This window comes from Aedes albopictus, chromosome 1 (genome assembly GCF_035046485.1).
Source record: "Aedes albopictus strain Foshan chromosome 1, AalbF5, whole genome shotgun sequence".
Taxonomy (NCBI): Eukaryota; Metazoa; Arthropoda; class Insecta; order Diptera; family Culicidae; genus Aedes; species Aedes albopictus.
In genome coordinates, this window is record NC_085136.1 from 165,114,198 (window position 1) to 165,133,747 (window position 19,550).

The window sequence follows — 19,550 nt, forward strand, 5'->3', positions numbered from 1 at the left end:
CTAAACATGGCTGCCGTTCCAAGCGAACAAAACTCATGCAGCCGCCATCAATTGTTATTAGCTTTAATCCAAACCACCTCAAAACAATGATGGGACCAAGTCGCCTTGCATGAAATCTACAGCACTTATTGAAGATTGTTTTTACTAGTGATGATCTTAAGGCAGATTTGTTCGTCTTAAGGACAAGGTATTTGGAGTACATAGCTCAAAATTTCTAGAGCACCGTTTTTTAGAACCGTTGAACGGATTTGGATGAAAATGCATCACGCTATTTGTTCAGTGGTTGTCAACAGCGTGATGCATTTTAATCCACATCCGTTCAACGGTTCTAAAAAACGGTGCTCTAGAAATTTTGAGCAATGTACTCCAAATACCTTGTCCTTAAATAAAACTTATTCGTTTTATTCAAGAGTAACAGCCTTTGACAATTGTTTGTTTACCTTTTTGGAGCTAGAAAGTTGTTTCTGTACATTTTGCTTCAGGAAGTGCCAATTATATTATAGTTTTGTCTATTTAATACGTGCATTTCTAAAACTTACTAGTATTACACTATTTAGCATAAGCACGAGAAGAGTCACAGTAAGTACCCATTTCATTTTCGATTCAAGCTGCTGTGGCCTGTGTGAGTAACTGGCTGAAGGTTGAACGACCTCAGCAAGCTACTCTCATTTTTGATTGGCTATAACAATGAATATTTCGTCGATATGATTACTTTTGAGCACAAAAACGGCAAAATTAACAGTGAGCAAAAATGTTTGAGTGTTTATATTTGCATAAAAAAGCCAATTTATTGCATAATTTATTATTTGAATAAATAAGATTTTATTATTCCGCTTAGTTCTTGTTCCAAACTAGTAGCTCTAGCTCAAGAATTGAAAGCTTTAAGAAGTTTTTAAAGGAGAATATCTCAGATGAATTGTACTTGAATAAACAAAGGTTAAACTTTTAATAAAGTTTGTTGATGTTATGTGTTGAAAATAACTTCAAATACGTCTTAAAACTTATTATAAGATCAAATGCCTTAGGGAATCAAGTTGTTTTATGCGCGATTTTCAAAATTAACTTGAAGAAAACTTAAAAACCGCATACGAACGGAGATGATTTTCTCTTGATAAAAACAACTATAAATGTTTCATGAATTCTTCATGCTGTGATAAAGCTTCCATAAAAATAAACAAATCTAAAAGGAGTTTAAATTGTTACTTGGGTAGTTACGTGGACTCATCCGCGACAGGGACCTCACTATTGGGCAGCAGGGACTACAGTTCCGGGGCCTTACAAACAGGGGTGCTTGCGAGTCAGCCGCGTAGTCGCCGACTAAGAATAGGACTATTAACCCTAATTCAAGGTGTCAAGTGACACGTGCCGAGGAATGAGTGATCAAGGGGGTGAAAAAGATGCTCGATCGTTAACGGGGCCTGTGGGTTTCCTGACTCCCACAGTATTTCGTCTTATACCACGTTAATGCAGGGCTCTGGCATGGTGGACCTCTTTTCCCGTGCAACTCGTGGAATTAAATATAAATACAAATTTAAAAAATCAAAATCAAACAAGTGGTATTCGTAGTGGGTTGGCTAGGTCTCCATTAACCCTCAAGCGATCGCGCTGTTGTATTTTGTACAACACGTTGAAAAAATCTCGCTTTTTGTACTCAGCATTAGTGTGGTGCTGACGCAGGTAGTCAACCGCGCGAGTTACGGAAGGTTAAGGAGAAGTGAGGAGTCAGGAGCAGGAAGCTGCGCACGCAGCTCCAGCGTGGGAGCTACCATCCACTCCCCGACAAGCCAGCCGGTGAAGATACTGGACGCAGCGTGGTTATTGTGAGCCATTAACTAAAAAAGAGAAGGTCTGTCCTCAATCGAGGTGGCTGAGCAGCAGCTTGGCAAGATCATCGACTTTGCGTCCACGAAGTCCAACATTAGTAACCCAAGCAACACGACTTGTTTCAAAGCCAGTACCAGCAACATCAGTGCAATTTATTCACTGTTCTAATTAAGGACAACACAACACAATTGCTTCTTCTTTGGAACGCAAAAAGCGCAAATTTTAAATCGTTATGCAACATGAGCCAGGGGGAAGGATAAAAAAATGAAAAAAATATATTCAGACTCGAACCAGGGACACCAGGAGTATTAACCGCTCACCTTACATACTACACCAGAAGCTCTGTGAAAGATTTGCTGCTCAATGCACCATAAAAGCTACTGAAGTTACGTGTTACTTTATTGTACCGTCTTTGCCACAAGTTAGAAAGCTGTCAAAATGAAAAGACGCGCAAGTTTTCCGCAACACATTTGGAACCTAATCTGATCAAACAAACCAGAGTAAGATGTTTCATGTGTGTTACATAACACATTTAATGCAAGCTGACTGTATTGCCACTTGTGAGGAATATATAAGCTCCGCCTCCATAAATCGATGTAAATTCGATGTTATTTGTAATTCCTATGAAACAAAGCTGCAACTTAACGATATTCGGAGTTTAAATGCAACTCAACTGACAAGATGAAAGTTGCGAGCGCTTTTATTGCAACTCGTTTAGACCAAAGCATAGAAAACCACATTTTGGATGATGTTGCAGGTGCTGCTTGGGAAGGACCTGAAAACGGCCCGATGCCAAGCAGGATTACGTGAGACTCGAGGTCGAGGAAGTCAAGAAGGCGTAAAAGAGTAGGTAGTTGCCAAGCACGAGAAAAGGGACGCGCTCGTCATCAAGACCGAACAGTCTAAGTACTGGGACGTCTAGAAGGCGACGCCAAGCTCGTGGATCTGGGAGCCGACGTGCGCAGTACCAGACGTACTCGTACGGGCAAAATGATCCTGGAGCTGAAGCGCGATAAGAAACGCAAGGCACCGCCTACAAAAGTTTGCCGGAAGAGGTCCTTGGCGAAGGCGTATAGGTGAGGGCTCTCACACAAGAAGCGACTCTGAAGGTGAAAAACTTAGACGAGGTCACCGAAGTGGAAAAGCTCGTCACGACACTGCGGCAACAGCGCGAAGTGCAGGAGGTCGCCGCAGCCGTTAGGCTACGGAAGGGGCTGGCGGGCACACAGGTAGCTTTAGTTCAGCTACCTGTGTCGGACGTAAAAAAGTCCGTTGAAGCATGGAGGATCAAGGTAGGCTGGTACTTATGTCATCTGACATTCCACGACCCACCGGAGGTTTGCTTCAGGTGTCTGGAACCAGGACACAAGTCATGGGACTGCAAAGGCCTTGACAAGAGAACACTGTGTAGAAGATGCGGCGCCGAAGGCCATAAGGCACAAGGCTGCACGAGTCCATCCATTTGTCTGATTTGTACCGGGAAATCCGTGAACAACAGGCATCCAACGGGTGGTCCAAGGTGCCCAGCATTCAAGCAAGCCGCAGTGAACAAATCACAGTACAGGTAACGCAGCTTAACCTGAACCACTGTGACGCGGCTCAGAAACTGCTATGTCAGGCGGTTTCTGAGTGGGGGACGGATGTCGTCATCATAGCGGATCCATACCGTGTACTCACCGGCAACGGAAATTGGGTCGCGGATGTGTAAGTATTGGATAGGTCAGTCGGGAGTACCACAGGGACTCCCCGACTTAATGGCCTTAGGGTTGGCACGTTCACTGACCAATTACTCGCAGGCAGGTAAGTCTGCAGCAAAATGGAGGAAAACCACAGCACATTTGCACGTTACAACAGTTTATTCTAACTACAACTTTTTGGCTTATTTCTGGCATTTGGCGCTCAGTGTGTAGGGTGGTGAAGCTTGTTCCTAACTACGCCTATCGCTATCGGGAGTTTAGCTGGGAAAACCGACATTCACGGTTCACATAAAATCACACAAACTTCTCGGCAGTAGGGTCTGAGACCATTTGGGCAGGAGCACCCATTTTGGGCACTTGCTGCGATTACTCAGTCAATTTCAAACCAATTGACTTGAATTTTTGATAATGGCTAGAAAATGTGAGTATCTGATCATGTCTCAAAAACTAATTCAATTTCAAAATTGACTGAGTTATAGCAGCAAGTGCCCAAAATAGGTGCTCCTACCCAAATGGTCCCAGACCCTATTTACGACATGAATTATACAACACTTACAGATGCGTCCAGAAAAATGGCGCCGATATGGACGACGGGTCAATACCCCGTCCAGGAGTTGGTGTCTACTACCTATAAGGGTTTGATGGCACACATTTCCCAAATGGAGGAGAACGTGTCTCTGGAGCCAACCTACATATACCTATGAGGGCTTCGTGGTAGTCAAAGTAAACGGGGTCTTCTTTTGTAGCTGTTACGCGCTTCAGCGGTGGCCGATCGAGCAGTTCACGCAGATGCTGGACTGTATGACGACAGGGCGAAGGCCGCGCCGGTGGTAGTAATGGGTGATTTTAATGCCTGGGCCGTGTAATGGGGAAGCCGTTTCACGAACCAGCGGGATCAGATCCTACTAGAGCCACTGGTCATACTAGTTGTCGACCTGGCTAATGTCGGTACCAAGAGTACCTTTAGTCGGAACGGTGCGGAGTCGATTATTGACGTTACTTTTTGTAGTCCTGGCCTAACAAGTAGCTCGAACTGGAGAGTAGACGATAGCTACACTCGCAGTGATCACCTGACGGTTCGCAACAGTATCGACTACAACAACAGTAGGCAGCGGGAAGAGGAAGAGGTGGCAAGGCCAAGCCCTGGCAGGTGGAAGACATCGTACTCGACGAAGGGGTATTTAGGGAGGCGCTCTGCCGTGAGCAAGTGCTACTTGGTTTAGATGGCGATTAGCTGGTAACGGTGCTCTCGCGTGCGTACGATGTGACCATGCCTAGGCGAGTCTATCCTTGAAATGGGAGGTCACCGGTTTACTGGTGGACTCAAGCGATTGCGGAAACGCGGAAGGTGTAATGGCTCCTACAGAGCAGTCTCCAGATATGTTGATGGGGGTTTTTCCGCGTCATGATGGTAGTCCTTGGTCTCCTTTCGTAGGACAACCAGGTCACCGATAAGGAACTTGCGGGTATAGTAAAGTCCCTTAGTGTAGGTAAGACACCTGGTCCGGACCGAATTCCAAACCTGGCAATACAAGTAGCTATTGTAGAGGCTCCCGGGATGTTCAGCTTTGCTATGCAGAAATGCGTGGACGAAAGAGTTTTCCCAGAGATTTGGAAGTGGCAGAACCTGGCTCTACTGCCAAAGTTGGAGAAACCATCCGGATACTCCAACGGAATTTTGAGCCACACTGGAGGAATAAATGGTTTCTCTGGTTCGGTTTCCTGAAGGGGAAATTGTCTTTATAATTAGTAGAGCTAGCACTCGACGAAGAGGGAGATACGCTACTGTATAGTAGTGACTCTGGATGCAAGGAACGTGATAAATAGCGCCAGTTGGGCGGCTAATGCCGATGCGCATCTGCGTCTGGGGATATTCGGGTACCTGTTCAAGATCCTCGAAAGTTATTTCCAAAATCGAGTACTAGTTTACGACACACCCAGTAAACCATATATCGTAAAAGAATGTGCGTGCCAAATCCTTTATTAATATGCCAAAAATCAAAATCGCATCAAATGGTATATCTTGCAATAACAATGACAAATACAGTAGTATATCAATCGTCGTTGCGATTGCATAACGATACATTTGTTTGTAAATTATGAAAGCCACATATAGCGCGAATCAAGATCGCTCCAGGTTGTAAAATCTGACAGATCATAAAACATGTCAGCAATGTTTCAAATGCAATCGTTATATAGTAATAGAAACCGGCACCCAAGAGTTGACAACAAACATAAATCAACATTGCAATTCGTCAGAAAACTGGATATTTTTCCATATATGAAAAGGATGCAGAACACACGGAAGTCGTTTTCGAAACCAAAAAAGTCCATTTTCGCCATTTCCACATACCGCCACCCCTACACCACATCTGCACGTTACTACATTTCACTAAAAGTACAATGTATCGCCGCTTCCAGCCACCTCACAATTGCCGTTCGCATCTTCACTAATCAAATTTCTTCAATCGCTCTTTACCTGGATTACGGTCACCTGAAATTAGGGCACATCACAGCACTTCCAAAAGCAATCAATTGAAATCGGTCATCCCGAAATGTCCCGCTCACTTCGGTTGCACCTCCAGCTGGTGGTTACCGCGGATACCTATTCCAGGTGTGGGATTCATCCGTTCTTTTTTTTTTAATTTTATCGCTGGTGTTACATTACTCCAAAATCTAGTTTTCCTGTGATTAATGGTTGATTCTTACCGATTATCATGCACCGGATGGTAATAAATGAAAAGCAAATATTTAATTTTTGAGGGTATTATTCTCGCGACGACGCACCGACGACGACGAGTACGCGACGGGACTGTTGTGTTTTTGTAAACAAAGCATGCCTTAACTAGCGTAATTCTGAATCGTAACAAGTTGTATATAAATGGCAGATCATAATATGGGATATAATGTCAGAAAAGAAGTAAACTGAATCGCTACGACTTAGGGAAAATTGCAACCCAGTCTTTGTATCGGTGCTCATGGAAATTAGCAAGGTGACGAATACGGATTACCTTGAAGCTTTTATTGGTCAAAATTACCCTCGAGTCCAAGACAGATGAGTTGGTGTAGTGGTATAGTATAGGACTATGAATCTAAAGGTTCCATGCTTGATTCCCGGATATCAACTTTTTCCTTTTTTTAACGTTTAATTGGCATCGTAGTAATGGTTACAAAATGTTGTATTGTTTAATTTTTACCGGGAGCTTGGCCAATCGTACTACTAATCAAGCGAAGTCGAGCAAAATCGTCAGAAGTATATATATGGCCTCCACTTTGGTATGTATAAAGCAGTTGTGTGCATTTTACACGACTGGATTGGTTTTTATATGGTGATGTATTTCACAAATTATACAGACCAAAATGTTCACTGGGCAGAGGTGGGTCGGAAGTGTTTTCACATAACCTTAGGAGTCCCGCAAGGTTCCATGCTGGGCGCGGTGTTATGGAATATCATGTACATACATCCTACGAGGTGTTGAGGTTAGAGTTCCCTGGTAGGAATGGCGACCATCGCCTTCGCTGGCGATAATACGCTGGAGGTTTACGGTGAATCGATCGAAAAAGGGGAATTGAATGCTGCCCCCTCGATCGCAGTTGTGGATCAATTTAATACTTGACTAACACTTTGGACAATTTATTACTTCAGTAACACTTTGGAACTTTTAGTGGATTTTTGTTTCGCCGACTATTCATCATTAAGGTTGGTCGTGGAATTTCTTGTCGACGATTTTTCCTTTGTACGGCGGTGAAGAGAACGATGATTATCAACACTGCTTGACTGCTCTTGACCACCTGATGAACTTGGTCGAAGACGACATTCTTATATCTGCTCTGATGGTTACCGAGCGTGAAAAGTTTGAAGTTGAGTAGACACTCGTGTATTGGATCTGGATCCCGAAATAGAGATGTTCAAAAATCTTTTTATCAACTAGTGACACGTAGCGGAGAACTAACAGCTAATTGTAGCATAACCAGGTTGTTCCATTCTCTCTGAAGAACTTTGCCAGAGATAAAACTTTTCTATCTGCTATGGATTCCGGGATGGAGAAGTTTAAAACTTTGCCAACTAGCACCACCTAGCGGCGGAATCACCGACTTATTGTTCAATCACCAGATTGCTCTTGACTTCCTGAAGAACTTGCTGAAGATGGAACTCTTCTATCTGCTCTGGATCTCGAGCTAGAAAATTTTAAAACTTTACTTAATAGCTAGCGCTACCTAGCGGCAACTAATTGTTGAATCACCAGATTGTTCATGACTTCCTAAAGAACTTTGTCGAAGACCTTCTAGCTGCTCTAGATCCCCAGAGAAGCTTGAAACTTTACTTGACGACTAGCGTCACCTAGCGGTGAAATCACCAACTAATTGGTGAATCACAACATAGCTGTTGATATCCTGAAGAACTTTGCCGAAGACGACGTTCTTCCATCTGCTCTGGATCGCGAGCAATGGAAGTTTAAAACTTAACTTGATGACTAGCTCCACCTAGCGACGATATCTCAAGCTTATTGGTGAATCGCCAGATTGTTCTTGACCTATTGAACAACTTTGTCGAAGACAGCATTTTTAAAAATAATCTTGATCTTGATATATCGCTTGTGATAACTTATGAGTGCTTCTAATGACGAGTGCAAATAGCAACTACTTTTACGTAGTGCCTCTATGGGCCAAATTACCAACTAATTGGATGTTAGTTGGTACTTTATGGTAGATGTATTCTAAGTACTACAATTTTGCCAAAGAAAGTATGGTGCTATATTGGAATATGCCTAAGATATTTGCTCACCCCCCCAATGGAGGGAAATCCTAAAAGCTCTAGGGTTCCCACAACACGGATTCCTACTGCACCCTCGAAACAATCGCGTAGTAGAAGTCTAGATTATACCGTTTAATAACACTAGTTTACAGCATTTTTGAACTCGGTAAGCTGATGATCATTTTTGGTGTAGAATCATGCCCTGAGTTTGAAAACGCGAAGGAAAAAAATTACAGTAGAGCGGAAATTTTTTCGACTTTCCATACAAGGTTGATGATTTGAAATCGATTTTTGTTCTATTTTTAAGCAAAGTCGTTCACTTCAAACATCTCATTCTCCGTAATCAATGCTCCGATTGAGCTGAAATTTTTACTGTATTTCGCCTACATATGATATGTCAAATAAACATCGAAAAAGAATTTTTAAGTTGGTTTTTCTTATTGAAAAAAATACATTTCTTCAAAAATTTTTGGGAATTTTGCTAAAATTTAAGAAGATCGTCCCCAAAACTCGCCAATATCTTGAATTTCATCAATCTGACGCAAAACCTGTATTCAGATGATCGAATGGTATTGTATTCAGCTTTCAATTTATGGAAAAAGATTTAAAATTGGTTGAACAAAACGCAATATATTTGAATTTTAGCAAATTACATATTTTTAAAAGTTACAAAACTCGATTTTGAGTTGAAATTTAAAAACTGTTCTACATTAAATTTTTTGAAGGTCGGTTTCGAAATCAGCACTAAATTGTGCTTAAAAAATTTTGGTCGTTGACAGAAGTTCACGACTTGCGTTTTATTTTGTAAACTTGTGTAATCATAAAATTTATCGATTCAAAAATTTTAGTAAAAAACTTGAATCTGTTAAAGTTTTTTTGGTACAGTCATTTCAAGAAAGTGTGTTAAAAGCATATTAAAGCTTGAAAATACAACTGACAATAGTAAACTAACTTCAATTGCACGGTGTTGCCCATGTGGTTCGACAAATATCAAGTTGATAAGTTTTGTTCAGCACTTACCTTCATCCCTATTGCTGCCAACCAGTATATCCACTCCTTCCAGATTCGCCTCTCGAAGCATTGTCATCGGATCGGCGGTCATAAACACACCGTCGATCGTAGGCGCCGATGGGAATCCCAAGATACCCGAATACGAATTCCACTGCTGCACCGATATGGTTTTGGCGTCCACGTTCCTCATACAATTCATTACATAACTTGGATTGTCCTGTGGGTGTGTGTGGAGGAGATATTGACATTTATAAATCCGTTGATTCAATCCGGAAATGACCACCCTACCTTTAAATATGTCACATTGCAGTTACAGTCATCGATTAGTGCCTCGGCAACCGAGAGAGCCTTCTCGGCAGACATGTGGCTCCACGGTGCGTTCAGCGTACCGGATTGCAGGATGCCCCTTCGCGAGAGGCCCCGCGTGACCGGCGACAGGAGGTGTAAACTCACCGAACTGCCGCCAGCCGATTCGCCGAACAGCGTTATTAGGTCTGGGTCGCCTCCGAAGGCTTTGGCATTTTCTTTCAGCCACCGTATGGCCAGCGCTTGATCCCACAGTCCAACGTTTCCTGGAGGGGATTAAAAGACTTTAATATCATAGCTGTCTGCTTTTACCGTAGCATATTGATGACGGATGGAGAGTGGAGACGCATGGTTTCTCATTGTCACAAGAAGCGAAATGAAATGGAAAGCTAAATCGGCGAACTAACGTTAAATTATAGGGGATCTTAATACAAAATTTTCAAATTTTCTATGGTTGCAATAATTATTTGCCGAAAAAAGTCTCCCATGATGAAAAGAACAAAACTATATCTATCAGTTTAAAATCTAATGCTAGGAATAATCCACACTATAAAAACAGACAATTAGAAAAAAAAAATGTGACTTAAATACTAAACGAGTCGAATCCCACAACGAACACAGAAAAAAAAAACAGATCAATAACAAATGATATCAACGTAAATATTCCTACCCGGTGCATCATCGTCGTTCAGATAGGGTGCCAGATAGAAGAACCCGAAGGCTCCCACCCGGTACTGCATGGATGCCACGATTACATTTCCAACCGCTGCCAACATTTCGGCGTTGTACACGTCCAGAGTCGATGTACCACTCATGAAGCCACCACCGTAGATCCACACTAGCATGCCGAGGCCACCTTTGGACTGGTGCTGGCGCTGGAAGTCATCATCGTCCTGAAAGTACTGCCACAAAACAACGATCATCGGAGAAAAATACAAATGTGCGTTGAAATATATCCCGAACATACTGGTGGTGAGGGCTACCCAACAACCCGGAGACAGAAAACGACTTCTCATCGATGGAAATATTTCATCCGGATACTTACGTCGTTGTTTCCAAAATTTAGGCCGCGACCGTGGCGTAATCGGGTTTTGGTCGGCACCCAGATATTCAGATACAGGCAATCCTCTGACACGTTGGTATTTGGATTCCACATCTCTTCGCCTGCGAAGCCGGGAAAATATTCATACCTAGGAGAAAGAAAAAGAGAAAAAAAAAACATATTGAAAAATTCAGGCTCATTCGGTATAGGCAATATGTGTATCTCGAACAGAAAAGAAAAATAACTGAATCACATTTCAACGTATTACTCTTAACCTTAGTAAGGTCTTGGGGTCTTTTATGACCTTTTTCAAATTTCAATTCTCTGTACCTTTTGTTTAACGAATCCTAGCAATCTGAAATTTTCTGACAATTATTTTTTCGCGGAAATAAACCTTTCCCAAAAATCAAAAGCATTGAATGACCCCTAGGGGCGCTCCCATAAAAAAAGTTACAAATAAGACCCTGGGGTCATTTTTGACCCCAAACTTTGGACAGCTCGCAAAAATCAGTGGCTTGACCGATTTTGGATCTCTTTGGCTCAAATGAAAGGGGCACAAGTCTAGTTTTCAAAACCACCGGAGAAATCCGGATTCGGCCACTGTGGCTACCGGGAACCTGCTTCAACTGAAAAATTCCGCTTTTGAGACCCTAACTTTGGCAAGCTATAACTTTGCAACCAAACAAGTAATCAGGACCGTCCAAGGGTTGTTGGAAAGGTATTCACGTGGACTTTGATTATAGACATTAATATTGACTAATTATTGACAACCGGTTCCGGGAATCCGGAACATCCGAAATTTTAGTTTTCATCATTGCTATGTGCTTGAAAATCCACAAATGTATTCCCTTTATGCATTCTATTGCATTACTTCTCTGCACGCTTCACTGAAATGATGCACATATTGTTTAAGACCATTTTTGAAGGGTTCTGGGCAGGTCTGGTCAATGCGGAACGGGTTACAGGGACTGTGGAAGGTGGTCAATTGGGTAACGACAATGAACTTCGTATAGTTTTCGCTCCAAAACCCGGCGCCACATGGTGCAAAGTTCGTGGATTTTCATATCTGTTGTTCTTGTGATACACAAAGAGATTGATAGTCATATTCTTCTTCTTCTTCTTCTTGGCATAACATCCCTACTGGAAAAAATCCTGCTTCTCAGCATAAACGTTTTATGTACACTTCTACTAGTATATACTGAAAGTTTTCTCTGCCAATCATTAGTTTGCATATGTATATCTTGTGGCAGGCACGAAGATACTATATGCGCATGAGAGTAAGAGTAATTTCCCTTACGAAAAGTTCCTAGGCCAACCGTAAATCGAGCCCGTCACCCTCAGCATGGTCATGCTGAATGCCTTCGGGGCCAGCTATGGTTATAGGGGCCCCAAATGAATAGTCATATTGGTTCCACGTGGTCACCGGAGTGGCCACCGGAGAAATCCATATTGTATTACTTTCAGATTATTACAATAAATGTAGGCTTTTGACGGCTCAACTTTTATTTTTTATCGTAACTGTAATGTTCTGGTATAGAAATGAACAAATGATGATCTCGATCTTTTTAGGCCACTGGAGTGACCTCTGGAAAAACCCCAATTGTGTTACTTCAATTTTCTGCAACAAATGTAGGCATTCGGAAGCTCACCATACAGTCGTGAGCGCTATTCAAAATTTTGGCTTTCTTGTATACCTATGTCTCGTAAAATAATAAAACTATAATATTTTTATGCCAGATTATGATGCAAGATTTTGTCATTATCTACCGATTCTTGATAATGTTTGCACCATCGAAAAAATAGGGTTCCCGTATCACCTGCAAACACACTGGACTGGTCTAGCCGCACATGTTAGAATATACGATATTCTCGGGATCATCTTCTAAAATGTACTGTAGGTGGTTGAATTTAGACTGACACTGACTATGATGTGAGGATGTGAGTTAGAGCTTAGGGGCTGTCCATAAACCACGTGGTCATGAGGGGGGGGGGGGGGGGGGGTGTTCGGCCAATGAGCATTTTGTATGGACGAATAAAAAAATTTGTATGGACAAATGACCACGCGGGGGGGGGGGGGGGGTCTGAGAAGTCCCAAAAAATGACCACGTGGTTTATGGACAGCCCCTTACGTGCATGCAAAGAAAACCAAGACATTGTGTGTGATACGGGATACGGGAACCTAATTTGTACGATGGTGCTAACATTATCACGCATTCGGTTGCATCTACGAAAGAAAAGTAAAATAATGACCGATAGATTGTTAGGTGAATAACTACAAAGGAGCCAAAATTTTCATAGTCACTTACGTCATTCTGCAGAATAACGACAACATAGCATAACATAACACAAGTTTACAAAATAAAACGAAAGTCGTGAACTTCTGTCAACGACCAAAATTTTTGAAGCACAATTTAGTGGTGATTTCGAAACCGACCTTCAAAAAATTTTAAGCAGAACAGTTTTTAAGTTTTAGCTCAATATCGAGTTTTGCAACTTTTCAAAATATGTAATTTACTAAAATCTAGAAATATTGCGTTTTCTTCAACCAATTTTAAATCTTTTTCCATAAATTGAAAGCTGAATACAATACCATTCGATCATCTGAATACAGGTTTTGCGTCAGATTGATGAACTTTAAGATATTGGCGAGTTTTAGGGACAATCTTCTTAAGTTTTAGCAAAATTCCCAAATTTTTTTGAAGGAATGTATTTTTTTCAATGAGAAAAAACCAACTTAAAAATTCTTTCTCGACGTTTATTTGACATATCATATGTAGGCGAGTTACATTAAAAATTTCAGCTCAATCGGAACATTGATTACGGAGAATAAGATGTTTGAAATGAGCAACTTTGCATAAAAATAGAACAAAAATTGATTTCAAATCATCAACCTTGTATGGAAAGTCGAAAAAATTTCCGCTCTACTGTAATTTTTTTCTTTCGCGTTTTCGAATTCAGAGCATGATTCTACACCAAAAATGATCATCAGCTTACCAAGTTCAAAATACTGTAAACTAGTGTAATCAGTTCCGGGTGTATGATAATATTCGAGAGATTCCATAAAAACTGGAGATTCCAAAATGAAAATACCCGAAATTCATGAGGCAGTTCCACCTAGAATTTTACCAGGACTTCCACTAGGAATTACTTTTGGTGTTGCAAATATGATCACGTTTCTTTACTAATAAATGTATAGTTTTGTAAATTTTTGCTAGTACACTCACAACAACAATTATTGTAGATGCAGTAATCTAACTATCAATGAGTGCACTCTCATTGGAAATGAACTCAAAAATTTTTATTGCAAATTATAAAATACAAAGATGAAGAAATGAGGAGGTTTTATACCTGTTGGAGGAAGGATTGTTGAAAATTGCTCTATTTCAGCGGCCTTTTTCATCTTCGGTGAAAAAAAATCCTTCGGGAGCTCCCACGATTATTGCTTTAGGAGTTTCACTTAGCATTCCGCCAGCATTTCCTTCACGGAGATAAAACAAAAATTTCTCACGGAGCTCCACCGATTATTCGTCTAGAAGTGCCCTCAGGGGCTCCTGCAGGAATTCCTCTAGATCAATGGTGCTCAGCATTTTACGCATTTCATCAACAAAATTGCTTAGTACTCATCGAAAACTATTTCGATAACAAGCAAATGTGTATTCAAACTGAAGCTTAGTATCGAAGTTATTTTGTAGTACAAGGTTACTAAACTTAGTTTTGTAACTTTTCGTAATTTGAGGAACTTTGGCAAACATGTGTGCTATTTTTTTACTCAATCGAGGATATCTCGAAAAATTGAAAATATATCTAAGGGTTTTCTCCATAACGTCTAGAGGTTGCCCCGAAATTCTCTCGCCATTAGTATTTTTTTGAACTAAGAACTGTTTCCGAAATGCCTCTAGGAGTTCCGTTACGAATTCTCTTAGGAGTTCCAAATAGACTTTCTCTAGGACTTCCACTATTTTTTTTTCTACTTCCACCAATTATGTCTTTGGTAGATCCACTGGGAATTCCTCTAGAAGCTCCTGTCAGAGTTTCACTAGCAATTCTGCTCAAAGTTTCAACGGAAGTACTTTCAGCTACAGAGGAAGTTTCACTCGAAGATCCTCTGTGAATACTTGTGGGACCCCCTCCGCTAATATCCAGAATTAGTAGTAGTTGATCCACCTTGAATCCGTCCAGCAAATACACCGTGAATTCCTTAAGTATATTCACTGGAACTCCTCTAAGATTTCGACCAAAAATTCTTCTAGGAGATACAGCAAGAATCCCTCTAGGAAATCCACTAGGGATTCGTCAAGGAGTTCCAAAGAGAGTTTCTCTAGGAGTTGCATCGATTATTTCTTGAAGTTCCATCGGGAAATCTGGCAAGAGTTTTATCGGGAATTCTTCTGGGAATTTTTCTCGAAATTCCACCGAAAATCTCTTCAGAAATCGTTCTAAAAGTTCCAAAGAGAATTTTCCCAAGAATTCCTCAAAATACCCTGATAAACCGACACAATACACGGACCGTAATGTAGACGGTTCAACAATATCGCATACTGTTCGAACTGTATCCCGAATGGGTGGTTAAGCAAATCTTATGGTTATCGTTTATACGGGTACTTCTCTATGTGTTCCACCGCAAATTTTAACTAGGAGATAAACTTTTAATTCCTAGAGAAATTCTGTCAGGAATTCCTTTGAAAGTTTAATTCACAGGAGATACTTGCCTAACAGGAGTACCGCCGAGAATACTTGTGGAAATTTCTTTTCAAAATACCTTTTGAAAATCCTCTAGGAACTCCACTCAAAATTTCTCTAAGTAATTGCTTTAGAAGTTCCACCGTACATTCCAGTTTCACTATATAGTGCTTTAAAATTTCCGCAGAAAATTCAGCGGAAAGTCTATTAGGAGTTCCTTTGGAAATGCATCTAGGCAGCATCAATTTATTACGTAATACATAAATCTTAATTTTCGTACCCTCCCCACCCCTCCGTGACGCATTTTCTTGTGTGAAAATCTAGAGTTCCACTCTAATTTTTCTTAGATTTTCACCGTAAATTTGTTAAGAAGTTTAACCGGATTTTTTTCTGAGAGATCCATTAACTTCCAAGAGTTTTGCTGTGAATAACTGCAGGAGCTTTGCAACACAGATGCTTCGTGAATTCCTCTAGCTCCTCCTGAAATTTCTCTTGAATTTACAATAGTTACACCGGATATTCCTCTAGAATTTATAGTAGGTCCACCCAGAGGAGTTTCACCGAGAAATCCTCTAGGAGTGCCACTAAATGCCCAATGTTTCTGGTTTATAGTTTCTATGGATGCTCTACATGGAATTCTTCAAAGACTTTTATTCGATTTTTTTGGGATTTTCATCGGGAATCCCTCTAAGATTTTCTATCGAAAATCATCAAGGAGCTTTACCGGAAAATTCTGTAAAAAAAAATTAACAGGCGTTACACTACTAACCATACTAACAAAAGTAGCTGCATAGCAGCTTATAAAACAAACGCCTTTGGACGAATGCTCTTTAAGCTCTTATACAGCAAAAATGTTAGGGACTGGGTCTCCAGTTAGCCTAGTGGTTAAGGCTATGGATCGCCAATCCGGAGACGGCGGGTTCGATTCCCATTCCGGTCGGGAAAATTTTCTCGACTCCCTGGGCATGGTGTATCATTGTACACTGAGGATACTGATCGTATGATTTTCATAGTTTGCATCTTATGAATCAGTAATTTTTATTTTTTTCATCATTTCATAGTTCTCGTATGCTTTTCATACATTGAAAAGCGAATTCCATAAGACTTGTCGTATGAAAAATCTCATAAGAAGCATCGTATGAAAATCATAAGATATGTTATGAAACACCATTGCTAAAAAACAACAAAACCTTTTATTGGCTTCTAACCACTTCAACTTCCGAAGCGTCGATGGGCGAATGAGTAAAGCACGCACTCGCCAACCTTGACGTTCCTGGTTCGATTCCGGGTTGCGATTTTTTTTAATTTGTGCAAAATATTTCATAGAAGTATGTATGATAGTCATACGACATAATTTCAGATTTTATACGTTATCGGTATGGTTTTCATACGTGAGTGTTATGAAATTTATACAGTAACTGTATGACAATAATAGTTGGTGCTTTGAATTCAAAATCATAGTTCGTAACTATGATTTTCGCAAGAAATTCTTGTGGCAAAAAATCATAGTTGATTCGTATGATTTTCGGAGTTGCAGTATCCTCAGTGTACTTGCCTCACAATATACAAAATCATGCAATGGCAGGTAAAGAAAGCCCTTCAATTAATAACTGTGGAAGTACGCAAAGAACACTAAGTTGAAGCGAGGCAGGCCAAGTCCTTGTGGGGACGTCGAGCCATAAAGAAGAGAAGAAGAAGAAGTTAGGGACTTCCACAGGAATTGTCCTAAGAGTTCCACCCTAATTTTTCTAGGGTTTCTTTATAGCAGAAAGTTCTTCAGTAGATCTCTAGAATTTCGTTCAGTAGTCTCTCAGGATATTTCTTCGGTGGTCGTCCGAAAATTCCTTCAAGATTTCCTTCGGAATTGTTGCCATAAATTTTCCATAAGTTCCGAAGGAGATCGACCCGACAATTCCTTCAATAGATTCTCCGGGAAATATTAGATGATTTATCGGTGAATCCCTCAAGGAGAGATACCCGGTTTGACTCCTACAAAAATTCTCAGTGCATCTTCTGGAGGAATTCCCGGTGAAGCTTTTGGAGTAATTCTCAGTATAACTTCTATTCCTAAAGCACGGAAAACTTCATTTTCTAAAGTTAGGAATCATTTTATAATCAATTTTTTGATCGCAAAGAACCAAATGACAGATTGGTTTCTCACACTTTGCACCTCAAGTGTGAACACAATATGAGGTCAGCTTTTTTTTTTTTTTATCTGTATTAACGAGATTTTTAGCCCTGGGCTAGTTCATCTCGGGACCCACGCTTTACTTCCCTTCCGAAGGAAGAACTCACATTTTGCGAGTTTGTCGGGAGTGGGATTCGATCCCAGGTCCTCGGCGTGATAGTCACGTGCTTTAACCATCACACCAGGTCCGCTCCACATGAGGTCAGCTGCTAAATGTCTACTTATGCTGTAAAACGGTTTCTCTGGTGACCATGGCCTAGAAAGATCGGGATAATCTTTGATCTTTGAACGAACTTTGGTCTGGCTTGCATAATAAATTGGCCTACAAATTTATTTTCTTGGCTCCAACGTTTGAAACCCAATTTGTAATCTTCACAGTCGAAAATTGCAAGACAAGATTGAGATCACCATTTGTTCATTTTTTATACCGGAACATTACAAATTATAAATTTAAATGATTTAAATTTAGCTGTCAAAGCCTACATTTGTTGTAATAACCCGAGAGCAATACAATATGGGTTTCTCCGGTGGCCACTCCGGTGACCACGTGGAACCAATATGACTATTCATTTGGGGCCCCTATAACCATAGCTGGCCCCGAAGGCATTCAGCATGACCATGCTGAGGGTGACGGGCTCGATTTACGGTTGGCCTAGAAACTTTTCGTAAGGGAAATTACTCTTACTCTCATGCGCATATAGTATCTTCGTGCCTGCCACAAGATATAAGGACTGTTCAATTTATAAAACGGACAACTTTATAAGGCTATAAAAAGAAGACGCGTAGTTCAAATTTAACTACGCTTCCTTCGTTTTTCAGAACATCATCTCTCATTATAGTAATCATTTTTGAATCGAATAAAAATAGTTTTATTTTATAGAAAATCGGCCAGATGTTAAATGAGGTGAATTTTTCGATTGCTGAAAATTTAAAACATATATAAAATTACTGTTCACATATGGTATATCGTTTTTAATACCAGAAAAGTATGTGCCATGCTACAGCAGCATGTGTAATAAACATTCTGGCAAAATTTAAACTCAATTGGAAAATTGAGTGTTAAGATATTAAAGTCTCAAGTTAGATTCGATTTTTTGAATAAAATTCAATTGTGAAGCAAAAAGGTCATGAAAATATTAAATAATCAAATTTTTTATGCATCCAGTTGAAAGTGGGAATAATGTGGTTTTAAATGCAGAAAAATGCTTCTTTATAGCATTGCTGGTTTGGTTACTGTGCGTCATTACAGATACAGTAATCAAAACAGTTTCGTTCTTTGGTGGTTCTTCCAAATAACAATGCTACCTAATACAAATTTTGCATAACAATGATGTTGGAAATAAAAACTTTGCATCCGATTATTATTAAATAAGGTGTACAATAACATAGGACCAACTGTGTTGGAAATATATAATAACAAGATTCGCTAGAGTCGAAATTCTGCATCAATGGAGCAAAAACTATGAAATTTTTTAATTTGACCATCTTTATGGATTAAATATTTGATGAAAAATACAATTAAAGTTATTTTTTCTTCTGTGTCATTCAGAGAGCAATATTCTACTACTCTGGATAAATTTTTAGCCGAATCCGTGATGTTATTGCAACACAGGACTTAAATGAACATTTTTTAATAATTTCTATGAAAACAAGGCAACTCACTATATCAAGCTGGAGCCTGCTTGGTGCATTATTACTGATCAACTATTGAGCTTTACCTTTAGTAGAACAGTGTAAGCTTCCAATTCATTAAAAACTTCATGAAAATGTGCATGTTAAGTATGTGGAAAGTTATGTCGAATTTTGAGAAATGGGTTTTTATTGATGTTTTACGAAAACCGCTTCAGTTACACAATAAAGAACATTTTGCTTAAGGACAAGGTATTTGGAGTACATTGCTCAAAAATTCTAGAGCACCGTTTTTAAGAACCGTTGAACGGATTTAGGTTAAAATGCATCACGCTATTGACAACCACTGAACAATTAGCGTGATGCATTTTCATCCAAATCCGTTCAACGGTTCTTAAAAACGGTGCTCTAGAATTT

At 40.2% G+C, this 19,550-nt stretch overlaps 1 protein-coding gene across 3 annotated transcripts in view; it reads right to left on the minus strand.

The window, feature by feature from the left end:
- LOC109431516 (acetylcholinesterase) overlaps positions 1-19,550 on the minus strand; it is a 178,100-nt gene that overhangs the window by 89,538 nt on the left and 69,012 nt on the right. For 2 of the 3 annotated variants that reach the window (XM_029862026.2, XM_062845732.1), the window contains exons 3-6: positions 10,640-10,784; positions 10,265-10,496; positions 9,577-9,860; positions 9,298-9,505 (exon numbers count right to left, since the gene is read on the minus strand). In XM_029862026.2, the coding sequence (XP_029717886.2) occupies positions 9,298-9,505; positions 9,577-9,860; positions 10,265-10,496; positions 10,640-10,784 (869 nt within the window). The remainder of the gene's footprint in view (positions 1-9,297; positions 9,506-9,576; positions 9,861-10,264; positions 10,497-10,639; positions 10,785-19,550) is intronic. The other variant, XM_029862027.2, reaches the window with a different exon arrangement.